A 14,193-nucleotide genomic window follows, 5' to 3' on the forward strand; every position below is an offset into this window, starting at 1 on the left:
TCCCTACTCCTGGGCATGTGCTGTGGGATGCCCTCACCTGTCTGGGGGTCCAGGCCCAGCCAGGACCCAGTCCTCAGAGACTCCACCTTCCTGGGGAGACGGGCCCATCACGGGGCAATTTCTCAGCCCGAATCACCTCAGGATGAGAGACAGGAGCAGCCCCACAGACATCTGTGAGCCACCTCCCATTGTTCAGGTGGGGAACTGAGGCCCGGAGAAGGGATGTGACAGGTCCGAGGTCACACACGGAGATGGCAGCAAAAGCCAGGACCCGATGCTGGGTGTCCTGACCCCCCCATCCAAGGCTCATTCACAGCAGATGGCTCTGTCCCCCCTCGCCACCCCTCCCCCAAGGAAATGGATGGAGGGAAGGAAAGCAGGCTTATCTTTAAAAGGCCTGGTTCTGAAGAAACCCTTTTGTCTTTATCCCTCACCAGCCCTGCTCCTGTTTCACAGGCCGGCCCCCTCCATCTCCTTCCTCCAAGGTCCCAGAGGCTGCGGCTGCCACCTTTCAGAGCCAGTTAGAAGGAGGCTGGTTAAAAAGTCAGATATGGGGGACTTCCCTGGTGGTCCAGTGTTTAAGAATCTGCCTTCCAATGCAGGGGATGCGGGTTCAATTCCTGGTCGGGGAACTAAGATCCTACGTGACGCGGGGCAACTAAGCCCGTGCTCCGCAACTACTGAGCCGCGCGCTCTGGAGCCCGCGTACCACAACTAGAGAGAAGCCTGTGTGCCGTAACGAAAGACTCCGCGTGCCGCAACAAAGATCTCGTGTGCGGCAACTAAGACCTGACGCAGCCAAATAAATAATAATAAAAAAAATTTTTTTTTTTTTAAGTCAGATACGGAAAACAGTATGGCAGTTCTCAAAAAATTCAACATAGAATTACCACGCGACCCAGCAATTCCACTCCTGTGTATACGCCCCAAAGAACTGAAAGCAGGGACTTGAAGAGATACTTGCACACCCATGCCCCTAGCAGCATTATCCACAACAAACAAAGGGCAGAAGCAACCCAAGTGTCCACCAACAGATGAACGGGTAAACAAAATGTGGAATATTATTCAACACAGTGGAATATTACTCAACCTTAAAAAGGAAGGAAATTCTAACACCTTCTATGACATGGACGAATCTTGAGAACATTATGCTAAGTGAAATAAGCCAGACACAGAAGGATAAGTACTGTATGATTCCACATATATGAGGTCCCTAGAGGAGTCAAATTCATAGAGACAGACAATAGAATGGTGATTGCCAAGGGCTGGGGGAGGGAAAACAGAGAGTTAGTGTTTAATGGGGGCAAAGTTTCAGTTGGGGAAGATGAAAAAATTTTAGAGATGGATGGTGGGGATGGTCATACAATGATGTGAATGTACTTAACGCCACTGAACTGTACACTTACAAAATGGTTAAAATGGTAAATCATATGTTAAGGGTATTTGACCACAAGAAAAATCCAAAAATTGAAGGCCATTCGGCCTGTCTCTCAAACTCAGGGGTCCCTTCAGGCCCCCCACTCAGACACTCAGCCCTGCCTTCCACCACTGGCAAGGGGGAGGTAGACGTCCCCACCCAAACCAGGCTCATGCTTGGCCTCCTGTCACCCATCAACAGGTGTGGCTCAGGGACCAGCTCCGCGAGGGGAGCGCAAACCCCCGGCCGGGGTCCCAGCCCACCCCGGCTCAGCCTGTGCCCTCAGGCTCCAAGCGCCCCACTGTCCTGAATCTCCGTGAAGTAGACCCACTTGGTCCTGGCATTTTCTGTAACACGTCCCAGCCCCACCCAGGCCAGGCAGCCTCCCTGGGCTGGGGGCCTCACCCCTGCCTGGCTCCAGGGGTTTCGTTTATTTTCAGTGTGTCCACATCCCTGTTTCTGCCCTGCCCACAGGAGGGAATGCTTTAAAGAAAATCTCAGTTATTAATGTGGTTTCTTTTGTTGTAAGTCAGTGCAAAGGCAGCAAACGAGAGTTTATTTTCCTAACGTGCTTGGCATAGCTCAGTGCCACGGCCCAGACCTCAGCATTTGATTTGGGAGGAACCCGAGACCCCAATTTGCTCTGAGTCACCGGCGAAGCCACAGCCTTCCCGGTCAGGTCCAGGGGGAGCCTGGTCCTGGGGAATCATTGGCAAGAATAGGCTACATCTACTGATGACTTGGTGAAAACAAAAGATGGAAAAATATATTCAAAAAACTTTGAGACTGCTAACCTGGCAGGTTGAAAATATATCAATTTTCCAACTCATCAGTTTCCCCATTAACCTTCATTTTTCTAATAAGTTGCACCCCATCTCTGTTTGGTGTCAGTCGCTTTCTTTGGACCTGGAAACAGCTCCAGAAGCCACAGGAAAACCCACTTCTGAGTATGTCCAAATCTTCACTGAGGGGCCAGGGTTCCCTGTGGGTCCAGGACCGGAGGACTAAGCCACAGCCCAGGACCCAAGCCTGCCGGCCTGGGGTCCAGAGTCCCAGCATCCCGAGGTTTGGTTGCCTGCTTTGTAAAGGGGTCCAGTGATACAGGCTGGGCTCACCAGGATGAGGGGACGAAAGGTCCCCTCTCCCCCAGCTTTGGAGACTTCAGGACTTGGGAGTCCAGCGGCAGTGGTGGGGGGACCTGCTTGAGGGAGGAAGGAAGAAGGAAGGAAAGAAGGGAGGGAGGGAGGAAGGAAGGAAGGAAGGAAGGAAGGCAGGGAGGAAGGCAGGGAGGAAGGAAGGAAGGAAGGAAAGAAGGGAGGAAGGAAGGGAGGGAAGGAGGAGAGAAGGAAGGAAGGAAAGAAGGAGGAAGGAAGGAAGGAAGGGAGGAAGGAAGGAAGGAAGGAAAGAAGGGAGGGAAGGAGGAGAGAAGGAAGGAAGGGAAGGGAGGAAGGAAGGGAAGGAAGGAAAGGAAGGAAGGAAGGAGAGTGGGACACAGGCCTCTCCTCCATCCACGTTCTGTCTGCAGGCCCAGACCCAGCGAGCAAGCCAAGGGATTCTCCCAGGCACGGGGGCTGCCTCAGAGTGCCCCCACCCCTGCCCCCCACCTCCTGGCAGCGGGCACCCCTGGAATGAGCCCAGTTGGCCTTGGGGAGCTGCTTGACTCGACATAAAACATTTGGATTTCATGGCCTAGTGATTTGTTTTCAGTCTGAGGAATGAGTGTACGGTTACCTCCTTTTAATTTTGCCAAGTAAGGACATTAAAATAAAACAATCTCCAGTTATTATCCTTATTTCATAAAAGAAAGGGTGTTTTAACACCAAAAATGAGTAGGAAAGATATAATCCCAAACAAGAGACTCCTTTAAGCTGGATTTTAGAGCTTCAGGAACTCTCCATATTGTCCACGTTGCTTTCCATTTGCAGAGGCCTGGAGCAAATCGTCCCAAGGGCTGAGGGCCAGAAGGACGGAGCTTGGGGGTGGGGGGTCCCTTGAGCCCGGCCCCGACTCTGCCTGCGGCCCCTTGTGCCTCACAGATGAGAAAGGCGATCCCCACCTCTGGAAGCAGACCAAGTGAGGGCATCAGGGGCCCCCAACCCCGTCCCACCTGATGCCACACCCAGGGTGTCCTCTGTCCCCGGTACCTGGAAATTCTCCGTGTGCAGAAGCCCCTCCTCAGAGAAAGGGCTCCTGGGCTCTCAGTGAGGGTGGCCTGACCCCAGGGGGCTGCTGCAGAGGCCTGCTGCCCACCCAGCTGTCCGGGGGCTGCCAGTGGCCCTGTCCAGGTACTTGTGACCCCAGCTGTTCTGGGACTCCCCAGGAGAACCCGCCATTCAGAGCCCTTCTATGCTGTGTCCAGGAGAAGCAAGACCTTCCCCCGTCCGTCCCCACGGCCAGGGGCTAGGACGGAAGCGGGCACCCACCCCTGCCAGCACTTGAGTCCGAAACACCCTGCCTCCTTCCTTCTCTCCCCATCCCTCCTGCACTCCTCTCTTCTCCTTTCCTTCCTTTTTCCAATTTGCTCCTCCTCCTCTCCCCAACCCTCAGGGGTCCCCCATTTATCAGGGCAAAACCGAAGACCTCTCCTCTGCCCTGCGGGGAAGCCAGCTCAGAGCCAGCAGAGACCCGAGGTACTCAAACGACTCAGGCTGGCCGGCCCCACCCCCTCACCAGAGGGCACCCCGCTTTACCCTCGGCCCAAACCAGACACCTTCCTTCCACTTTTCCACTAGGGAAACCCCAACTCCCAGGAGTGGGTCTACCCACTTCCTGATCACCTGGGCGGGTGAACAGATGCCAGCCGCTGTGGCTGGCGGTAGGCGGATGCCACTGGGAAAGATGGCACCAGCTGGGCGCTCTCTGAGGTGCACTTTGAAAGTCAGGTGTGTGTCAGGTGTCCCTCACGACCGCACAGGCTCCCGGACAAGGTTTCTGATGAGGCTGCCGTCACCTCCGTTTTCCCTGCACCTCCTCTCATCTGAAAAGCGGGGCACGCAGCCATCCAGAGCTCCCCTGAGACCAAGGGGCTGGTGCGGGAAGTGGGGGGGGGGTCCCTGGGGACAGGTGGGAAGGCTGCTGGAATCAGGTGGGTGACTCTTAGGGGCCCAGAGCCTCCAGCAGGGCAGCCTGCTCCCCAGAGTTAGGGGAGCAAGTGGGCAGTGGTCTCAGACGACCCCACCTCCTTTTCATGGCTTGGGTGAGCTATGGGGACTCCAGTTCTCCCCGTCCCTGCAGGAAACTCTCCAGGGCCGGGATCTTTGCTTTATCTTCATCTTCTCCTGCCCTAGCCACACCCCCCTTCCTACCAAGGGCTCAGGGCCCAGCAATCCTCTGTGACTTTTTGAAAAAAGCCACTTGGGTGGGTTGTTTGTTTTTAAAGCCCTTTCCTGATGACCTTTAACCTCGGCAGGGGAAGAGAGGCCTAGCTAGCTCTTCAGGGCTGGGCCATTCCCCCTAGAGAGCTGCTAGTGGGGCAAACTGGAGGTGGGGGGGGGGCAGGCATCGGTACCCCAGCCAGGAAGTCCATCTTACAAGAGCCTAGTAGTCGCTGGATTGGTATCCTGGAGCTAGAGAAGGGGGCAGAGTTTGAAACTCAGCTGTGCGACCAGGTCACTTTGCCCCTCGGAAGCCTCAGTTTCCCCAGCAGTAATCGCACCCGCGTCTCAGGCTCTTTGGGAGTGGGGCCTCCAGGGCTGCCTCCGGGGTAGGGCACAAGGCACACAGCTCCCCGTGCTTCCAACGACTGGAGGTGGCTCTGGCCAAAAGGCAGTGCCCTCCGCCAGTCGAGAGCTCCCGTCCCGCAGCCCACCCCATCGCGACATGCAGCCTCAACGAGGGCTGCGGCGGCGGCGGGTCCAGCCATCACTCGGGCTGCAGTGCCCGGCGCCCGCACCCCCGGAGGTCCTGCCGCGGCGCCTCCTTCCCAGGCTGGGGTGCGGCTAAGCCAGCGCCCCGCATCCGTCGCCTGCCCCGTGCTCGCCCCTTCGGACCCACGAACCTCTGGCCTCGCACCCCTCCAGCCCCCGCACCCCCGTATTTCAGTTCCCACGGCCCTTGGCAGCCCCGCCCGAACCCCCGGCCCGGCCCCGCGCCCCGGCCCCGGCCCCGCGCACTCACCGTCCTGCGGCGCCGCCTCGCTGCCGCTGCTGCCCCCGGACGGCTCCCGCGCCGCGCCCTCCCGCGCCTCTGCCCTGGCCGCGGGGCGCGGCACTAGCCGCCCGGCCGCCGCCACCTCCTCCAGGTCCAGGAGGTGGCTGACCGTGAAGTTCTTGCGCGCCTGGGCGCAGTCGCCGGGCCCCAGCGCTGGCGGCGGCGGCGGCGGCGGCGGCCCCGGGCCCAGCGCCGGCTTGTCCGGGGCGAAGGCGGCGCCGGCCGCGCTGTCCATGCCCGCGGGCCGCCCCGGGGTCGCCGGCGGCGGTGGCGGGCGCGGGTCCGAGGCGGGGGTGGCAGGCGCGGGTCGGAGCGAGCGCGCCCCGGCCGCCCCGCGCTCGGCCCCGCTCCCGGCCGCCTCCTGGCTCCGCGGCCGCCGCGGCCCGCCCGGCGCTGACGTCGGGGGAAACCAACTTTCTTCCCTCCCCTTCTCTGCCGCCTCGCTCGCTCCCAAGTTGCTCAAACGGGAGCTCCTCCGGCCACACGCCCCTTCTTGAAGCAGACCTCGCCCCCTGCCTCTCCTCCTCCCCCTCCTCCTCGCCTCGCCCGCCCCCATCGCTCCGGCGGCTGTAGGGAGGGAGGGGGTCCCGCCTGAGTCTGGCTGGAGGCTGGGGGCGGGGAGGGGGAGAACAAGGGATGTCCTCCTTTCACCCTCCACACCCACATTTTGAGGAATGGGAAAATTCAGTGTTTGGGTGTGTGTGTCTTTTTTTTTTTTTTTTTTAAATCCCCCAACAAGTGTCTGGGGAGGTGACAGTGGAGGGATTAGCAGCCCCGCTTCCATTTACAAATTCCTCCGCAGAGGAGGGGGGGAGAGACTCTGAGACAGTTGCCAGGGAAGATCTGGAACTCCCAACTCCATTCTAACCCCCATGCACCCCAACGCCATCCCTGATCTGACGGAGGAGAGTCCTGGGTCCGCCTTGTTCACTCCGCCTGGCCCCAGGTACCCTCCCCCAGAAAGCAGCACATCCTCAAGCTTCTGGGGTGTATGCATCCCCCCCACCAACACACGCACCTCGGAGCCCACCTCCAGGATGCTCCAGGCCCTCCCCAAGCAAAACCAAACCGGGAGGAAAGGGTTTCCCCCAAGAATTCCTACTTTACACACAGAGGGTAGATAGACAGCCAGACTGACAGCCAGACTGACAGATGGGTGACAGGGAAAGAGAGAGGCCAGCCTGAGTCTCTGCTCTTGTTTTTGTTTTGCAAGGAAAGCACAGAAAAGATGCCCCCGGTGGTGAAGCTGAGACTGTAAGCCCTCCAGATGCTACAGTTCTTTCCCCAGGAAGGCTGCTTGGAGGCCTGGCCCTCTGTAGTCCCTGCCACCATTGTAGAGCCATAATGTTATAGCAACAAAGATAAGCCCACAGGGAGAAGGCCTTCAGAATCTCCTTTCCCCACTCACGCACAGAAAACCCACCCTGCACACACCCGCTGAAAACCTGCAGACCAGCAGCCCAGGTTCTGCATGAGTGAGAGTTCTTCCCAGAAAGGAATCACCCCCAAGATGAGGCTGAGTGTCCCCCAAGGTGGCATTAGCCACAGCAATCCAGAGAGGCACATGCGTGGGTAGGTTGAGGATTTGGAGGTGATGAGATGATGAGATTCTTCTTTTTTGGAAAGTTGCCCCAACGAGTGTCCAGTGAGAAAGACTGGCAAAAGAGGTGGCACCAGGGGGTTCCCAGCACTGCCCACAATGTAAGTGGCTGAATGACTTTCTAAGGGACTGAGCAGGGTGGGGCGGTGACTGGGCTCTAGGGACTGTCTAGAAGGGCCTCCCCCCTGCTGGAGCACCCGGCAAGCCAAGGGTGGGGGCACTTATCCCAGGAAAAACACAGCCCAGCGTTCAGAACAGCATTGGCGTCAAAGACCATGTGCCGGGCCCAGTCTGCCATACACTGCTGTGTGACCTCAAACCTGTCACCTTCCCTTTCTGAGCCCCAGCTCCTCCCTTGTAGAAGGGGTCTAATGAAGTACCTACCTCCTGGGCACTATGGGGATTCCATCACAGGTGAAATCCTGGGCCTGTGGCCTAGAACACAGAACGCTGTTAGCATCAGCTTGCAGAGCTGGAAAGGGCCTGGACATCATCTGGGTTCAAATGCAGACCCTGCACTTCCTAGCTGTGGACCTTAGCAATCTACTTGCCTCTCAGTTGCCTCAACTGTAAAATGGGCTCTTAGGAGGATTATGTAGGTTGATATATGGGGGGCACCTGATACCTGGCGAGCACTCAATTGGTGTTAACAGTTACCATTTTTAAAACATTTATTCCAAGAAGCAGTGGAGGACGGTGATGGCAAACTCAGACTCTAGAGCTGGGGGCGTGGGGGGGGACACATGAATTTGAATCTGTTCACTGCCATTTACTAGCTGTGTGGCCTTGAGGAGGTCATTTGCTGGTCCTCTCTGAGTCTGATCTATCATCTGTATAACAAAAGGGCCAATTTGAAAGGATCCTTGTGAACTTGGCATTATCAATGCTGTTGTTATCAGGTTGTTACTACCCTTGCCAGTCCTGGGGCTGGTGGCCGGGGTGGTACAGGGATGGCAGAGTGGGGCAAGAGGCATAGACTGCTATTCCAAAGCTCAGCCCTTGAGCAAGAGCTCTAGGACTGACGCAGCCTGGAAACGCACCCAAGGAAACTCCAGTTAACCTGGGAAGGATGGAACTCATTACCCGAAAGGGATACAGCTAAACAATAAATAACTTCCTTGGTGATTTAGATAAATCCTGCGATGCTAACCCAGAGCAAGGAATGAAGGGAGCATAGGATCCCTTGGAACTTCTCTGTTCAATGAGTGGTTATTGAGCCAGGCCCTGCTCTAGGCAGCGGGGATGGGGAGGAAGGGAAGGGAACAGAGAGGGCACCTGCTCTTCAAAGAGGAGTCCATGAGGAAGTAGCTGATCCTTAATTGGTGCCTCTGTTGGAGGTTGGATCCTGGGTCTGACCACGAGTAAAACTGCATATTTGCCCCAGTCTCAAAAACTTGCATGCTTAAAAGAAAAAAAAAAAAAGTTAACTTCCCTTAGTACAGAAGTAATATGCTTAGGAGATTTTAGAAAACATAAATAAAATTAAGAAAATAAAAACACATATATCCCACTCCCAGAGATTTCTGAGACACAGTAGGTATTATATATATATGTTGGTTTAATGAAAGAGATTGATGATAATCATCCTATTTATTCAATATTGAATTGAAGACCTAGAAGCAGCAATAAGACAAGAAAAAGGAGTGAGCTAAAAATAAATTTAGAGTATATCTCTCTAGCTTTTATCTATATTCTAGATGGAGAGAGATAGTTATATATGTTATAAAAGTCAAACTATGTTGTACTAACTTTTTAATAACTTGCACACTGTGTCATTAGCCTTGTCCACCACTATTTTTAATGAAAGCCTAGTGATACATTATTCCCTATTAATATACATCCATAGTCATTTTCTTTTCTTTCTTTTCCAGCCATGCCACACAGCTTGTGGGATCTTAGTTCCCCAACCGGGGATCGAACCCGGGCACCGACAGTGAAAGCACCAAGTCCTAACCACTGGCCTGCCAGGGAATTCCCCATAGTTATTTTCTTGATAATAAATACCTAGAAATAGGATATCTGGATGTGGTAGGCAGATAATAATCTCCCAAAGATGTTCATATTATAATCCCTGGAACTTGTGGATATGGCAAAGTGGAATTAAGGTAGCAGATGGAATTAAGGTTACCTATCAGGTGACCTTAAAATAGGGAGAACATTTTTTTAGATATTTATTTTATTTATTAGTTTTGGCTCCGTCGGGTCTTCGTTGCCGCCTGCGGACTTCTCTCTAGTTGTGGCGTGCGGGTTTTCTCTTCTCTAGTTGTGGCGCGAGGGTTCCAGAGTGCGTGGGCTCTGTAGTTTGCAGCGCGAGGGCTCTCTGGTTTAGATGCGTGAGCTCAGTAGTTGTGGCGCGTGGGCTTAGTTGCCCCACGGCATGTGGGATCTTAGTTCCCCGACCAGAGATCCAACCTGAGTCCCCTGCAATGGGAGGCGGATTCTTTACCACTGGACCACCAGGGAAGTCCCAGGGAGAACATTTTAGATTATCTGAGTGGCCCAATGTAATCACAAGGGTTCTTCAAATTGGAAGAGAGAGATGGGAAAGTCAGTGCTGGAGTAATGCAATATGAGAGACTTGACAGGGCAGTGCTCTTTGAAGGTGGAGGAAAGCAGCCATGAACTAAGGAATGTGTGTAGCCGCTAGACGTTGGAAAAGGCAAGAAAACAAGATTCTTCCCTAGAGCCTCCAGAAAGAAATGCAGCCCTGCAGAATCTTGATTTTAGCCCAGGACTTCTGTTCTCCGCAAAGGTAAGATAATGCCTTTGTATTGTTATAAACACTACGTTTGTGATCATTTGTTACAGCAGCAAATAGACAACTAATGCACTGAGTCAAAGATACTGCAAAAGATTGAAGACTTTTGAAAATATTGCTATGTAGCCTCCAAAAAAGTTGTATCAATTTCTACCCCTGAAGAGCATGAGCTATTTTATTAATTTTCTTTATTGATGGCACAGTCTTTATGGTTTTATTTAACATGAATAAAATGTGCACGTGAGCTGTCTATTCACTTTCTTTGCTGCACAGCCTCATGCTGGGATGGGTGACTCTGATGGCCAGCTGGCTGCTCTTCCAGGACAGCTTTGTAGTGGTTGGAGGAAACACTGTGAACGCTCGCAGCACAGTAAGATCTGTTGCACATCAGCAACACTGTTACTTCCAGCTCCTTGATGCTGTGGACCAGGAACTTCAGGAAGCCACTGGGTAGCATGTACTCATTTCCTTGCTGCTCCCATAACCACTGCTGGGCATCAAGAACAGGCCCTTGAATCTTCTCTGTATCCTGTTGTCAATGTCTCTGGGTTTCTGCCCATTTTCTCCTTAGCATCATACCGCCCTCAGACAGAGGAAGAGGGTTAATAATAATAACTTATTTTAAACTTCAAAAGGAATTTCCTTCTTTTAATCTGCATACCTTGAATTAATCACTGAATGAGAATATTTAATGGTTACTTATTTTTAAGTTTTTAAAATTTAATTTTTATTTTATATTGGAGTATAGTTGATTTACACTGTTATGTTAGTTTCAGGCGTACAGCAAAGTGATTCAGTTATACATATACATATCCATTCTTTTTCAGATTCTTTTCCCATATAGGTTATTACTTTGATGGCTACTAGTATTTATTTGCAAAATGTCTGTTTATAGTCACCACCCATTTTTCTAGTGGAATGGTTCTGTTTCTTATGGAGTTATAATCGGGCCATTCTTTCACCGTAACGACCTCTGCAAGACACTTGACTGTCAGTCACTAAAGGACCAAGCCCATTTCATGGATGGGAAAACAAAGACCAAGGATGACATGGCATCCTGCAGCTCTTCTGTTCACCTGATCAGCCCCCTTAGCCCCAAACCCAAGAGTCTCTTCTGAAGGAGATGGTTTAGCAGGGACAGCACACAGAGGCTCACAGGCCAAACTCTGTTCACTGCTGCACGTCTGCGGAATCATAAACACTGCAGGACGATGTGACTCAGATGTGACCAGGCGTGACCGTGACAGATCACAGGGTTCTGTAAATATTGTGTCAGGCTGCTATCACAGCAGGGCTCCCTGCTCACCCCAGACCCTGGTCCACCCTGTGGGAAGTGGAGTCAAGCCCAACGGGGCAGAACATCTTGTTCTCTCCCTCAGCTCACTGCCCAAACTTTTCCCAGCCTCAGTTTCCTTCCTGAGGACCTCCTAGCCAGGATATCCTGCTGAAGCGACTGGGTCTCAGCTCTTGGCAAGGGTTGAAATATTATACCCCTTTGAAAAATGTTTCTGCTCTACTTGCAAATCCGAAGATAAAGATGTGCTCCATAATAGCGGGGGCTCATATTCAATGAGGCTTACTGTAAACCAGGTGATGTACCGAACCATATTGTTTTGTAGCATCCTTACAACTACCGTGAGAGGAGGAGGAAACCGAGACTCAGAGAGCTTAAGCTGTCTCCTGGTAAGTTTGTCAGGCTCCTAACCATCACAACAAGTTATCCCATGAGAATTTAGGGCTAGGAAGTCGTTTGTTTCTCTTGAAGAATTATGGTCTCTCCTAAAAAAAAAAAAAAAAAAAGACCAAATGATGAGATTTGGACAACCCATTGCATTTCCCTTTCTGCCTTGGCTACCAGGAACCCCAGGGCTAATGTTAAGAAATAATCACAAGAACTCTATCTGTCCAGGTGGCAAGTCAGTGTATTAACTTCTTGTTTCCTCTCCTTTCACGTGACTTTTTCATTTTCCTGTTTTGTTTTAAATCTTTTTGATGCAGTGGCCCTGTGTTGGACATTTTCCGGCAGTGTGACATTGATCAGGTCACTTAACCACTCAGGGTTTTAGTTTCCTCATCTGTAAATTGGAGGTAACAATGACACCTATCTCACAGGGCTGTTGTGAGAATCAAATGAAATGATCTGTGTAAATAAAAATCCCAGCACGAGCCCGGCATGTGGAAAATATTCAATAAACAGCACCTATGAGCGTGAGAAAAGGCTTTGATAAAGTCAAGAGAGCAGAGAGAACCTCTCCTAAATGGGAAGACTTGGCTGGATACAAGACCAGCCTGCTGTGGACCTGCTGTGTGACTCTGGGTCATGTACTTCCCTCTCTGAGCCTCAGCTTCCCATCTATAAACTGCTTGCTTTATCCTTTTCACCGTTGTGTCCCCAGAGCCCGCAAAGGAGAAGAAAGGAGAAGTGATGCAGGCCCTGACCCAGCACACAGTAGGGCTCCATATATGGTTATTTCGAAAGTGAACGGCTGGTTGAATGGCTGGTGGTCAGATTCCCTACAGCCCAGGACACACCTGGCTGGCATGGTGCACTATGCCTGGGCCAGTGCCACAATAGCATTCAGGCAGTTTTGGGGGTCCCGAGGAACCCCCAGGGCTGGGACAGGCCTGGATCTGGGTCTGGGGCCAAAGACAAGCTCCTATTAAGGACCTACTGCGTGCAGGGCTCCCAGTGTACGGTACGGTGTGTTGTCCGTGTGACTTACACTCTGGACCCACGACAACCCCTCTGCTGCCCTGGGTGGGGGGTTGCTGTAGGCTTCACAGGGAGATGGACCAATGGGAAAGAGTCCTGAACAACTCATTCCACAGTGATTTATTGAGCACCTACTATATACTGAGGCATTTGGGGTGAGCACCAGGCCATAGACCTAGTGGGACTCTCCGAGGACATGCTGCTGTCCAGCCTCGGCAGCCGGAGCGTCACAGACTCAACTCCGGTGGGCCGGGCGCTCTGTTCCAACAAAGACATCTTCCAAGTCGTGAGCTTTGGGCTCTTGGGACCGACGTGACTCCCAGGCTGGCCCTTGTTGGAGAATTCTTTTCTGTTACAGGTGGACAAACTGAGGCCTAAAAGGGAAAGGACCAAACTTGGGATGCACCCCACCCCACAGCTCTCCAGAATTCTCTTTTGGTGAACTGCCCCTACCCCCTCCCGCCCTGCCTTCCCCAGGAGTCAAGGGAAGGATGTGGGGCAAGGGGCACAGGCCTAGGCCTAGGGCAGCCCCCAGCCTTCACAAAGGCTTCCGGAGCCCTCGGGCCCTGCCCTCACTCCCTCACGGGCCCTGAAACATCTTGCTGTGATTATTCTGTGGAGAGCAGAGTGGAACTACACGAGGCTCTTCTTGGCACTCAGCATGGGGGTGAGGGCCTGTGCACGATGGGGCCCCCGTGGTGGCTGAGGACAAGGCGGGGCTGAAGGACAGGGCTGAGGCTTTCCGCTCACCGGCTTAATTGGGGATCTAATCGTTATTATTATTTATAACTCGCTCTTGAACCCTCGCCAGGAGAGAGTGTTCACAGCCTGCACAATCCAGGCAGGCGTTAAATAATTAAACCAAGGGCCTAATCGGCGGTGAAACTCTCCAAGGGCCCCCACTTCCTTAGTTCGCTGATTGCTGATATTTGGGGGGTGAAATATGACCATTTTTACGATCAAAGAGATCAGAGTTCCAAAGGAAAGAAATGGAAAAAAAGGAGGGGTGGTGGGGGACTCTTCCAGTTTTCTTTTCCTCTGACTTAGCGGTCTGGTAAAGTTTCTTTAGACATGCAAAGATTTACACACCTTTCTGCAGGGAGCCTTAAATTACTCCCCATTCCTCACACATTTCCCCAAGCAGCCAGGAACAGTAAGTCATTGAGAAATGAACAGGCCTCCCTGTAATCGCTCCGGCGGCCTTTGAGAAGGAGAATGTCTAATGACTTTTTTTGAAGTGGAGGTCAAGGTTTTTTAAATAAAACAATCTGTATTAATGCAATTTCCTTTTTAGCTATAGCGTTGGATTTTTTTTTTTTTTTTCCTTTTTCTCCTTTTTTTCTTATGGGGGGAGGGACGGGAGGCAGGGGTGGGGAAGAGCATCATTTTTCTCTTGCCAGACAACGCGTCCCTAATGAGATACATTTATTTAAAACTCTGTATATCATCACCCTGTCAGGGCCTCCAAGTGGGACCCCAAGTCTCCCTCTTGGTTTGTTTCGGATTAACGGGGCTTGCGGAGGGCCCTGCAGTCTGGCTGCTTTGGCGGCCACCGT

At 52.7% G+C, this 14,193-nt stretch overlaps 1 protein-coding gene across 1 annotated transcript in view; it reads right to left on the reverse strand.

Annotated features, from left to right (window-relative positions):
• PRRX2 (paired related homeobox 2) overlaps nt 1–5,801 on the reverse strand; it is a 49,420-nt gene extending 43,619 nt beyond the window's left edge. Inside the window, exon 1 of the mRNA XM_061200926.1 lies at nt 5,534–5,801. Within this exon, the coding sequence (XP_061056909.1) occupies nt 5,534–5,801 (268 nt within the window). The remainder of the gene's footprint in view (nt 1–5,533) is intronic.
• Nucleotides 5,802–14,193: the final 8,392 nt, after the last annotated feature.

Source organism: Eubalaena glacialis, chromosome 9, assembly GCF_028564815.1.
Source record: "Eubalaena glacialis isolate mEubGla1 chromosome 9, mEubGla1.1.hap2.+ XY, whole genome shotgun sequence".
NCBI lineage: Eukaryota > Metazoa > Chordata > Mammalia > Artiodactyla > Balaenidae > Eubalaena > Eubalaena glacialis.